General features: G+C 50.9%; 1 protein-coding gene across 1 annotated transcript in view; it reads right to left on the bottom strand.

Moving 5' to 3' along the window:
* The window catches only part of LOC117580924 (adenylate cyclase type 9), a 28,479-nt gene that overhangs the window by 4,141 nt on the left and 11,253 nt on the right, over nucleotides 1–13,085 (bottom strand). Inside the window, exons 3-5 of the mRNA XM_034267688.1 lie at nucleotides 2,201–2,478; nucleotides 246–1,397; nucleotides 59–180 (exon numbers count right to left, since the gene is read on the bottom strand). Coding sequence (XP_034123579.1) covers nucleotides 59–180; nucleotides 246–1,397; nucleotides 2,201–2,478 — 1,552 coding nt within the window. The remainder of the gene's footprint in view (nucleotides 1–58; nucleotides 181–245; nucleotides 1,398–2,200; nucleotides 2,479–13,085) is intronic.

The following is a 13,085-nucleotide window of genomic DNA, read 5'->3' as shown; positions in this document are numbered from 1 at the left end:
GGGGGGGGGGGGGGGGGGGGGGGGGGACAGACAGTTAGCAAAGGACTTTGTGGGCTGCCCAAGTGAAGGAGAGACTCACCGAAGACCTCCTCGCCCTCCTCCAGGTAGTAGTTGTCGCCCAGGAAGCTCGATGTCTCCTGTGAGATGTGCACCTGCTCCGGCTTGCCCGAGGATTCCATTCTGCAAGCAAATAATGGCGAATGATTGACTGCCCAGTTGGCCTGTTGGCCTGTTGGGATACTCACTTGTTGGCCAGACTGACGTCATTGCTCCACACATCGAACTTGACGCGTCGCGTGCCCACAATGCCGCAGAGAACGGTGCCCGTGTGGACGCCGACGCGCATCTTGACGCCCTCGTGGCGCTGGGCGTCGAAGCAGCGCATGGCATCGATCATGCCGAGGCCCATTTCGACGCAGCAGATGGCATGATCGGCACGCGGCTCGGGGCAGCCGGAGACGCAGTAGTAGCAGTCGCCCAGGGTCGAGATTTTCTCGCAGCCGCTGAGGGAGCACAGGTCGTCGAAGCGCTCGAACAGATCGTTGAGAATCTCGACCAGCTGCTCGGCCGTCTTGGTGGAGGACATGCGAGTGAAGCCGACAATGTCCGCGAACAGGATGCTCACGTTCTCCATGCTGTGCATGTGGAAGGGCCGGAACAGGGACTTCACATCGTTGGAGGCGCGCGGCCGCATGTAGTGGGACTCCGGCGGCAGGCCAGAGTCCAGGCCAGCGCTGCCGCCCTCATTGAGCAGCATGTCCGCCACCTTTGGCGGCATCACCGAGTGTATCATCTTCTCCTTCAGCTGCTTCTCCATCTCCAGCTGGCGGCGCACCAGCAGATTCTGTCCGACCTTCATGAAGGTGCCGCGCATGCGCACGAGATTCATGACCAGCACATGGACACCCACCAGGTGGACACTCAGGTGTGCCATGATCCGCAGTATGAGTATCTTGTGGCTGGGATCGCCGCTGGGATCCACCGCCCCCCCATGGATGGCGCTGCACCCGATGACCATGTGGGACACCAGCTCGAAGGCGATCGAGTACGAGATGGCAATCACCGCGCCCACCCACAGCGGCATGGGCAGCGCCGTGTAGATCAGCAGCACAATCTCCAGGCAGATGGCAAAGTGGCCCAGCGGACTGAAGGCCCGCCCCGTGTACGTGAGGAAGGCCAAGGAGGCGCCGCACAGCAGCAGCGCCGTCACCGCCGAGGTCAGTGTGCGATGCTCCCTGTAGAGGTCCCAGTGTGTGAAGCACAGCGCCATGATCGTGATCAGCGAGAGCATTGAGAACGAGCTGGAGATGGGTCGCCAGAAGTCCTCCGAGCCGCCATCCACCACAAAGTACAGGCACCAAGCCAGCGAGCAGAGCAGAATGTACGACAGCGTGAACCTGTGGCGGAGCGTCAAGGAAGTTCAATTAGAGCGGATTGCAATGAAGTCCATTCCCAGCTACAACCTTCCCTAATTATGGCCTGTCACCATGGAGACTTTTTCAGCCATTAAACAACTTGCGCCACTCGAGGGAGCGGCGGGAGGCAGGATTAGCACACGGGCCATTGAGTTGGCTCCCAGTTGATTGTTCAGTTTTTGAATTGCTCTTCACAGTCCCCAGTTCAGTTTGATGAAGCAACAGGCTTTGTCTTCACATGTGCCCAGCTATCCCCAGAAATCTCTATTCGAAAGTGGAACCATTTACCCAGAAAGAGCCTGAGAAGTGAGCTACAGAAATGAGGCATTTGAGTTGCACAAACTCAATCGATAGATGCCGCAGTTGCTCTCTCTCTCTCTCTCTGTCTCTCTGTTCCTCTCTCCTTTTCTCTTGCTTGCTTTCGCCTCACGTGAAACTGCTGCAATTGGCCGCCAAATGGCCCGAAATGGCATTGACCTGCAACGACTGGCAGCCCCACCCGTTGACCCGTGCCAAGCGGGAGCATTTATGGCGCCAACTTCGCCATCCTGCGGCGCAGTTCCCCAACTAATTTGCCCTCGTTTGGCCTTCTCACAGTACCAGTTCCTGCTCCTGCTCCTGCCCCTCTGCACGTGCAATGCAGAGTTGTTCCAGTGGCAGTTTGCATGTCCACGAAACAGCGGGGAGTAACTATCCAGCCAGCAATCAGCCCACAGAGGGTCACTGAACTGGGCAACCAAATGGGAGGCTCTCAGATCATCCCGCTGCCCAAGACTCACACTCACCTGTATCTCATGCGCACATGTGGAAAGACACTGGCCTGGTACTGCTCCTCGAGCACGGGTGAGTCGAATTTCGGATCCAGCCAGGACTTGGCGGCGGCACGCTCGAAGGCCACCGGCAGCATGACGCTGCAGCACGAGTGCCGGCGACCGGTCTGGCTCAGATACGTTTGGATGTGTGGTGCCAGTGCGATTTGTATGTCATCGGTGGAATTGGCACGGCTATCGTTGACTAGCACGCCCGGGGGCATGGCCCGTAAGTTCACCGACTGGCGGCGTGACTGCAATGGAGAGAAACCAAACAAAATGAAGGCATGCCAAATGTCAAACAAAAACATATTCAAAGGGTTCTTTTTGGTTGCTCTTGCTGACTTTTATTTGACTATCACTAACGTTTGTGGCGGGCCGAAGTCACGCGACAGCAGCGGCCTCTAATTCCTGCCAATCTTATCTCAGCCAGCAAGTCAGCAGCCAAAGTGCAGTGCAAAAGTTTGCCAACTGAATTCCAATTCCAAGCCACCAACTGATTTGCGTGTCATTCATTAGGAAGCTGCTAACAAATCGAGCCAAAAATAGACAGCCCACAAATGTTGGGCCAGTTCGAAGCTGGAAGTACCCTAAGACCCAGTCAAACGCCCGACGTTCATTTCCACACACAAAACTTTGCTTGGTGAAAAGGGTTTTGCGGGGTTTCTGTGGCCCGAGTCTTCATTTGCTAAATGCCTGCTGGTTGCCTACCAAAAATCAATGCCCAAAGGTATCCTAGCTGTGGGGCGAACATTTCACGAATATTTTTATGGCCGGGGAGTTTTACACTGAATTTCGCACTCAGAGTTGAGGCATTTTTTGTTGGGGCACAGCACGGCGCACAAATCGAATTGAATTGCTTTTACTTGATTGGGATTTGATTTGATTTATTGTAATTTGAAGCCACAGCAGCGACGATACAAACAAAAAAAGGGTTCAACGCTTCCAAAACGATTGCCGTTGGACACGACGCGACGCGACGCGATGTTGGGAACTGATTTGAATTCTGGTTCGGGGATTGTCGATTGGCTCTCGATCGCCAACAGCTGACAGCGGAATGGCAGAGAGGGAAGACCAGCAACAGTGAATGCAAAGAACGCGCCAGCTTATCGCGCCACTCTGATAAGGCCGCCAGGTGAGCGACAGCGAGAGAGCGAGAGAGAGCAGCGATAAAGATCGCTGGCTATCGGCAAGTCGCTTGGGATCGATGTCAGTCGCTGGTCAAGTGGCCAAGGACATTGCGACCAGCCTCAACCTATGAGATTCTCTCTGCCACTCTCTTCCCCCTCTCACTCTCTCTCTCTCTCTCTCTTTCTATCTGTGGGAGGTAAATTTTAATAGAATATAAATAGCGCTGGCCTGGCCTGGCATGGTTATTCCGGCAGTCGTAAGATAAGATAAGAGGCGCCCCCAGACACACTCCTTCCCCCCCCCCGCCCGAAATGTGAGTGCTGCGAGCGCGGGCAGAGGCCAGCGCCTTGAACTCTTTGCACCAGAGTGCACACCCACGCACAGGGCCACTCGTTCATTCGCACTCGCCCACTCGCCTACTCGCCCATTTGTGTACTTGTTTGTTGTGAGGCTTTCAGATTTTCTTTGATGGGATTAACTTTGTATGTCGCCCCCCTGCGAACGTCCTTTGCTCGACCACAGCGTAATCTCCCAATTAAATTGCACTCGTAATGTGCTGTCCACTCCCCCCCCAAAGAACGGCGAACTTCTATTTATATGCACGGAGCCAACTCCTCGCTTGCATAATGCATTTGAGTGGCAGCCTGGGACAGGAAATTGGAATTTAGCAGCTCTTTCTGTCTCTCCCTCTCTGTCTCTGCCGCATTAAATATTTGTTTAATTAAACTCTCGCCAGTCACATCGATGCGGGCAGAGGCAGGCACTGGGACAGCTGGCAGAGCGGCAAAAGTGTTAAGAAGTTTTTGAATATTAATTAGCAGGGCAGGCAAAGCACAGGGAAAAACTGAGGCAACTCGAGCCAGTTCTTATCAGCGAAAGCTGATAGCTTTTGGGCCAAAACACGCTGGGTGGACAGCAGCGGGGCAAGGGGTAGATTTCTACGGACAGTGGAAGTGTCGAAGAGATCTCAGGGGATTCATTCTGTAATCTTCAGGCGCTGAATGTGCCCAATATCCGGCAGCGAGCGCAGATCGATCGATGCAAGCGTTCAAAGCTGATAGCGAGAGCATAAGCAGCGCGGTACAGTGCCCATCAGCGAGTGTAGTGCAGCGAGTAAATGCATAACGAGAGGGCAAATGTTTAATTTTTAATACACGTGCTGGATAATCGGAGCTGCGCCCTTGACTCTACTCTAATTGATTCAGACTAATTGATGGCCGTGATCCGGGTGCCACGGGTGAATAGCAACGAGTAGAGGAGCGAGGAGGAGAGGAAGGAGCAGTAGAAGCTGATTCATAACGGGCAGGAAGGCAGAGTAGTATTACAATTGGGCAAGTCCTGCGGCGCCCCCGAAGTATTCCCTCGTTCGGTTCACATCTGACGAGTGGCCAGTGCACCGCTCTGTCCTGTTCGCTCCAAATATGATTAACTGACGAAATTGCGATGCGTAGCGGCAGAGAGCGAGCTTTGGCTGTGCGTTGCGCCTGTCGATGCGTTGTTGTTGAAGTGACTCCTCTGGCCGCTTGTTGTCCTCGCCACTCCGAGGGCCACTCACATGTCCACGCCCCCTACCCTTACTCCTTCCCCCTTCCCTTCCGCCGTACCCAGACAGCAGTGACTGATGGTCCTCCAGAAGTGCGGATGCGGATGGGCATGGGCATCTGTCATTGTGTGTGCTGCGTGTGTGTGTGTGTGTGTGCATTGCAGTGACGCCAAAGTGTAAATAAGCACTTAAATTTTTAATGAATATATGTACATGGGGCTGCAACCGCATGGTCAGCGGTTAACCCTTGACTGGGCGTGGCACGGGCTGGGTGCAGAGTGTGCCCAGAGTGTCGCCCAAAATGCAATCAAACCAAAAGGCATTAAAGCTGTCCGACCAGCGGCCACTGAGTGCCAGCAGAGTTGACGCGCCAGCAATGGGATCCTCTTTGCTCGCATTCGAAATGCACAAAGATGCCAAATAACAATAACAACTGCACGGCCGATTGCTACACGCACACACAAGAGCAGACTTGGCCGAAGCGTCGCGTCGTGGGTGGCGAAAAGGGAAGCAGCAGCGAAGGCGAAAAGAAGAAGGAGGAAGGGGGAGGGAGCAGAAGCTCATAGAAACTGCGACTGCGACTGCGACTGCGACTGCGACAGCGAATACGAATGCGAATGTATAATGCATAAAACGAAATATAATCAAGTCAAATACTTGTACTGCACACATATTTACATACCACCATGGAGAACTTGAACACTTTTTTGGGCAAAAATTCATAGCTTGCAAAAGGGACACAATATTTTGTTGCTGAAATTAGTTGATGCCAGCAAGAGGAGGGTATTTTGATAAACGCATTTTGATTGTATTATTAAATTATAGCAAACAAAAATGTTAAACATACAAAATAATTGTGTTCCCAAAAAGTGACCAAATAGCCCATGGTGCATACATAAGTACTCTTATGCACGCACAGCCTCAAGCAGAGTGTGGGGGAGGGAGAGGGCGGGGAGCACACGCACACAATTACACAGCTCGTCGCATGTGTAAGCCGAAAATCCGCTGGCAACAATTGTGATAAAATAAGAGTGTGGCGAGGGTGCTCCCCAGGGACAGCTCCTTGGGGGAAAAGCCTCCTCAACATTATAATCATACGCCGCAGCACACACACACAACAGCCCCGCCCACCTCTTGGCAGACAGATCAATGCGAAGGCGAATCAATAGAAGAATGTCAAGGAATAAGCAGGGGAAAACTAGTTAATTGATCAATCGGTAAAGCCCCAGAGAGAGATGGGGAAATTCCCTTACTCAACGCGCAGTTTCTGCAAATTATAATACAAATATTTTGCCAATGATTTCGTAACCAAAATCCCAATCAATATCCGGTGGCGAGGGGGTAAAAAAATGATATCAGGCTCAGAGACAGGCAATTGCACGTTGTATGTGTGTGTGGGTGGGTGGGTGGGTGGGTGGGTGGTATAAAAGCCCATGGAAAATCAAGCGAAAAGCAATTTAAAAGGACATTGACGCGCAGTGGCAAGGACAACAGCAGGCAAGCAGGCAGCTTGGAGCAAAAGAAAAGCCAAGCTGATCAGAGAGCAAGACAGAGCCGCACATCCCCAACCCACATAATCTTTCGTCAAGTCGAAGCTTTACCCTCGCAAAGACAATGGAAAATCGCTGGCTGCAAGGGAGGGCAGCGAAATGTCGTTTGCTGTAATGAATTTTAAGATATTTACGACTACAGGTACAAGCTTTGGAATGTCAAGCTGCCAGCCAGTTCCCTTGAGCAATGCAAAAGGCAAGCTCTGGAATGGCGAGGATTTGCGGGGAATGTTGCACCCAAAATGGCATCCAAATTTGAAACGAAAAGTATGCCATGGAAAGTGTGCAGCCAATGAAGCGCAGCAACGCGCAAAATGGCAAAATGGTTGATGAAGGCAGATTATGGCATCTCCGTCTGACGTCAAGAGCACATTGCTTCCTTCCTTCTTCATGTGTGGCAAGTGTCTCCCCCTTGCCGCCTTTCCCTTTTGTACATATTTTACACTCCTCCTCCGGCTGTGCCCATGCCTTGGCCATTTTTTCCCATCACGTTGTCATCAATTTATTTCGCTGCCTCTGCTGCTGCATCTCCTTTGAGTTTTACGTTTAATGCACTTTTGGATATGAGCTTAAAAGCCGTGTTAGCCGGAACACCCCGCTTTTGTCATTTTTTGTCTTGCGTTTCCCCGTTGGGCCAAGCACTTAAGATACCCATCGAAAAATGTAACATTTGCCCGGTGAGGATCGTTTGGAATGGCGTTCAGTTTGGCACAGCAAAGGCTCCCCCTTTAGTCTACTAAAGACTACTCCCAGCTGCCTCACTGGTCATTCCCCTAGTCTCTGGTGCAGTTTATCCGTTAAATATGCATCCCAGTAGATGCCCCTCAAAGGTCTTGCTCTTATCCTGCCACCTGGCATCGCTGCACAGGGTATTCCTCCTTCCGTATTCCCGTGTCGCCAGCAAACTCTTTCGCGCCTTAATCAAATTAGTTTAACATTTTTTTTCGAACACTTTTTTGCCATTATTCAGAGTGCATTTCGGGCGTAGGGAAATTGAGTTTGTTGACACGCAGCATTCAATTAGCATTGACGAAAAAAACGAAAAAACGAAAAAGAGAGGCACAAGAGAGGATGAGAGGATGAGACTCTCACAGTGTTTGTGTGTGTGTTTGCATTTGATATATTTTGCCATGTAATGCGCTCAAATTTCCTTTGATTGAAATGCAACGAACATCGCATGACATTTGTTCGTGGGGGGGGGGTCAGAGTCAGAATCGTTGTCGAGGGTTGGAGGACAGGAACAAGGTTACGGAATTCCGAGTACGTATAATGGGGAATGGGATATGGGATATGGGGAAAACCCTTCGACAGCAACACGCAAATGCATTCATGTGGGAGACCCCTCCACCCGCACCCAATGCCAGACAAGTGGCCTGAAATTTCCATAAACTAAAACCGAATTAAAGCACAGAGTGGAATCCACGTTTCTGCACTTGTAATCCCCACTGTAACTGTAACTGTAACTGTAAATGAACGTGGGAGAGGCGGAGAAAGCAACAGCGAGAGAGGCAGCGACAGCGACAGCAAAAGCGAGAGAGTCAGCGGCGGAGACAGAGACAGCGACAGAGCCAGAAACAGCGACAGCGTCTGCGGGGGGGGGGGGGGATGCTTAACTCTTCACTGGTATGTTCTGGTCTTGACTGGCTCTGGCTCTCTCTCTGCCTCTGCCGCTGTCCCTGTCTCTGGAATGACGTCTGGACAAGGCGTCTGACAATAGTGGCGACAGCGCTGGCAGCCTTATCAGCGCCATGGCCAAAAATATGAAGACAAGGATGGGGGCAGGGGAACGGGAACGGGAAAGACAAAGACAAACGAAAACAAAAAAAAAAACAGTTGACTGCTCTTAGATAAGCGATAAGATCTGCTGGCACTGTGGACGGAGGACGGCGGGCTGCTGTGACAAAACTTCAAGCCACAGACACAGAGGCAGAGGCAGAGACAATGGCAGAGACAATGGCTGATAATGGCATTACAGAGAGCACTCGTCAAAGCTTGCCAAATATTTGAATTGCTCGGATTGCAGCAATTGCCTTTGGGGCCACAAATGCGAGAGAGCGGAGAGAGAGAGAGAATTGGAATGTTTGGCAGACATTTACTGGGATTCTGTTCATCCAATTCACAACTTGCAGCTGCTGTGTAGATTATCAGATGCACAGATAAATATGTAATTAATGTGCCAACATCTGTCAGTGTCTGGCAGTGTCACAAATGCAACTGCCAACTGCCACATGGATTTGCGACTGCTTTGCTGACTCGAATGCACTCCGGACTCATTCATTGACTTTTATATGTGCCGATTGGCCAGTTTACAATTTTTCAGCCTCGATTGGCAAGGCGCAATAAAATGTTGACCTTGCCACCGGCAACGCCACCCTGTCGCTGCCACCACACCCAACCACTGTGTGTTCCAGCCCCAAAAAAAAAAAAAGAATGAACGAAGAAACTGTTGGACAAACATCAACAAATTTATGACACTGTCGAGCAAACAGAGCAGAGAGACAAATACACAAAATTCTACGGGCAGGGCAACAAATGTGGAAAATTTGTACTCCTCCACCCACTAGGGTGCCTCTGCCTCTGCCTCTGCCTCAGCCCCTCCACGGCACTTTGAATGACTTTATCGCGTTTTTATCGCTGCCGCATTTTACCTGAACTCCGCACTCTCCCAGGCGATAACTTCGCTACGCTACGACAGATTTATGCGGGCAAAGGTCTCCCACCTCTCCATCATCCGCTCGCTCCTTGCTGCTGCCTAAATGCTGCTTAAATTCTACTAAATCGCTTCCACCTTCGACGGGGGACAGGACACGACGCGACTCCTCAAAGTTTATCACGTTGCGACTACGTGCCATGCCCAGACCCAGAGCCAGAGCCAGACTCCAGTCCGGATGTGGCTGCGAATCGATAGCAAAAGAATGCACAAGTTCTGCTCGCTAATGAGGCAGCTCCTCGGGCTGCGTCAACAGTTGACCGAGGGGAGACGCAATTTAATTGATTGCCCAGAGGTGCAGAGGTGCAGAGATGCAGAGATGCCACGTGCCACATGAAATAATCCACGCTGTGAAGCTGGCAATAGGACGCGGCCTTTTCCTGCTCTCTGTCTAGCACTGTCTTTCCTGTCTTTGCGCTTTCCAACACTGTTCCTGTTTCGAGCTCTAATTAAACTCGTTCGTTGGGCATTTTGTTAATGGTTTCTCTGTACTTTTGCCGCATTGAGCAGCTGCTTGGGAAGCGACATTAAATCCAACCCCCGTACTCAGGGGAGTACAGGAATCTGCGATAAATATCTGCGACGATATCTGGCAGCTAGCTGGAAGCGGGAAGCTGGAAGCGAACAAACAAACTAATTTTCTATTGAAAGAGGAGCCACAGAGAGAGGCATACAAAATGCTGCAAGCCCCTTCGGACAGGACCTTCTCAGTCCTCAATCGCAAGCCTCATAAAAACACGAAAGAGCAGAAAGATGTTTGCGGAGTTAAGGACGAGCCTGACCACGGACTGGACAGCAGAATGGTCGACAACCGCAAAAGGCAAATTGAAAATAATGTTCGTAACAGGAGAGGCAGGCAGGCGGGCAGGCAGGCTGGGGAGCCACTCGAGATTGTTGCTAATTTAATTGGATTTATTTTGCAGCGTGCCGGAAATTTATGATAGGGCCAGTCCGGCCGACAGTCGCTAGGATATGCAGAGTTTCATCCACTGACAAAATCGTTAAGGCCCTTCCGAATGGACCCTCCAGATTGGGAAGTTTCGTTTGGAAATTTAATACTTGTTGCAGGGGAAAGGAGTGGCTTGAGGGAGCAATCCTTTGGCCCTCTTCTCTGTCTCTGTCTCGCAGCTTCTTGGGTATCTCCATGCTGCGCTCCATGCAAATGACATGTCAGAGACACAGACAGAGTCCGAGGAAATACTGCTGCCAAGTGTCAGGTGCTGCAGGATATTTATTTTCTCTGCAAAATTCCCCACAAATGCGCCACGCAATCATTGAGCTCCACGCTCGTCGAGCGCTGCCACCAAAGGACAAAGGTGCGGCAGACAATCTGTCGTGCAATCTGTCCCAAAAAGGTGGCAATTGGCAATTGGCATTCAAATTGGAATTGCGAGTCAAATGAGGCAGCAACAATTGTGTTGTGGCATTGTTAGTTGTTGGCAGGGAGAACCCAGGAGGTGGCCCACTCGAATGTGGATGCTGCTCGTTATTGTTCCAGCTGCCTTCTCGCTGCTTTATCCAACGAGTAGGCACAGCGGCGACACGTGGGACTCCTCCACCTGGCATGGCACTGGGCACAGGGCGTATGCGCATTTATTTGTTCCCTTAAACGCTTCTCCCGCGCTCTTTCGCTCACATTTGCAGCCACTTGTCGCGGAAGTTTATAGCTCATTATGCGGCTTAATTGTCGCCACCATCGCCAGCTCTCTGGCACTCAGCACGAGGTGGAGCAGAAGCAGGATAAGTACATGGATTCGTAGCGGCAGCTGGCAACCGGGAAACCGGGAACAGCCATTGGACCTGGCAAAAACTTTTAATTGGAAAACTTTCTGCATACGCACAGATTTTACACTTGACACCAACACAGCTACAACCACACACACACACACACACACACACACACACACAGACACATGTGAGTTGGGAGCGGCATATGCAAATGCATGTAAATGAGCAGCTGAGTCCCCGAGCTTAGACTGGTGACTGCTGCGACATTCCCATAAATGTTTTATGCTAATTTTTGGAGTGCTCAAGTGCTGCAGGAAGGATTACAGGACACACACACACGTGTAGATAGATAAAGATCGAAGGAAAGTCTTGCAGGAAGCGCTGAAAGCTGCCAAGGAGTGAGTGATCTGAATGTCAGCTGTAGGCTCCAAAAGAGGCAAACAAGTCCACAGCTCGATCCAAGTGGCGTCTCGCTGGAGTTCGAATCGATTCAAATGGATGCAATGGAAAACTACAGCAACAACGGGAAGCTCTCCACCGCCACATACTTACTCGTACTTTTATGTCAGGGAATGCCTGTCTGCTCTCTCTTTCTGTCCACGCAGAACTCTCATTCTTGGTGTGGCAGATTGCTGCTTCTCGTTCTCGTTCTCCTTCTCGTTGCTCTGAACGGTACAGCTGTGGGCATTCTGTGTGATTATCGTGCTGCTTTTCGTGGCATACTTCCAGGCGCGGCGACCCTTTCTGCCCTGTCCCGACTGTCTGTCTGTCTGTCTGTGTACATAGTTCACGTGGAGTGTCACTTGTTTGCCAGCTCCATTCCCATTCCCATTACCATTACCAGCTCTATGCTCTGCTCTGGACTGGGCTGTGCAAGCATTTTGTTTGCTCATCGAGAACTTTTTGTTGCCGTGTCGATTTCAGGCCAGGACATTGCGACAGTTCTCTGCTTTCCCCGCTTCAATATTTTCCATTGCTATTGACTATTTATTTTTCATTTAGTTTATTGCGGATCAAGGTTCCTGGCCAGCACAATTTGTTTGTCTTTGTGGCAGCAATGTGCGGCAGGGGCAGGGGCAGGGGCAGCGGCTGGGGCTGGGGCTGGGACAACACAACAAAAAATCGTTTCAATTCTCTGCACTAATGATTCTCGCGGGCAGGGCCGCACCTGGCGCCGCCTTCATTAAAAACGCATCAATCAAAGAGGGAAATCAATGCCCCAAACAACAACAGATTCAAAGCCGTCAAAGACAACGGAAGCCAGCGGCGACGACAACTACAACTACGACGTTGACAATGTCGATGACGATGACGAGTAATGGGGAAAGGGAATGAGCAGGGACATGGATCTGGGCTGGAGCTCATCTCATTATTGGCCTAATTGCTGGACATCCTCCTGCCTGCCAGACATCCTAATCAGCGCTTTCCTCCATCCAGCGCAGGCTCATTAAGCCTCGAATTTTAATTGCTCTGGCATTAAAAAGCTTTCAATTCGAGTGCGCAACTGAAATTGAAGTGCTGCCTCTGAGCTGCCTAATTGAGTCTCTGAAATGTTCCAAAACGGAGCAAGAGTTTTCGCTTGCCCACTGCCAAGACTTTACTTGGGATCTGAGTCTCCTTTTCGTGCCTGGAAAATATTGCATTTACTGAAGCGGAAATGCTCTGTGCTGTTTCATCATTTCAATGTTTTATTTGCGGTTATTTGATGTTTCAATTTCGCTTTTAATTTATGCACTTTCGCGGCTGTCAGTTAAGGGTTAAGCTGCCGCCGCAAAATAGCATCAAGATTTGCATTTGCAAATTTGGTTGTCGTCTGCGTCAAATGTAAATTTGTTCCCAAACAAAATGCCAGCGAAAATCTGAGACTGAGAGGCCGCGGAGGACTTCGACTTGGACTTGTCGTTGGGCTCTTTGGGCTTTTGCGACTCACTTGCCTGTCGTCGCCTCGTTTGCTGCATAAATCATGCGGCTAAAGCACAAAGTCCTGCCAGGATGCGAGGACACCTGGAGGTGGCGCTCTGTGGGAGTAGTGGCTCGAATGAATTTGTAAACAGCTGCAAATTAGGTCAATACTCATGACTGTGTGTGCGCCACTGCCTCTGCTTTTGCTGTGTGTTTGCTTATGGCGACAGCTGCTTGGCTGCGTCGTTCGCCTGTTGCTGTCGACAGCCCCACGAGCCAACTCTCTCCCACATGTGT

The sequence above is a fragment of the Drosophila guanche genome, unplaced genomic scaffold, assembly GCF_900245975.1.
Source record: "Drosophila guanche unplaced genomic scaffold, DGUA_6, whole genome shotgun sequence".
NCBI lineage: Eukaryota > Metazoa > Arthropoda > Insecta > Diptera > Drosophilidae > Drosophila > Drosophila guanche.
Note: the sequence above shows the minus strand (reverse complement) of the source record. Positions and strands in the feature narration are given on the sequence as shown.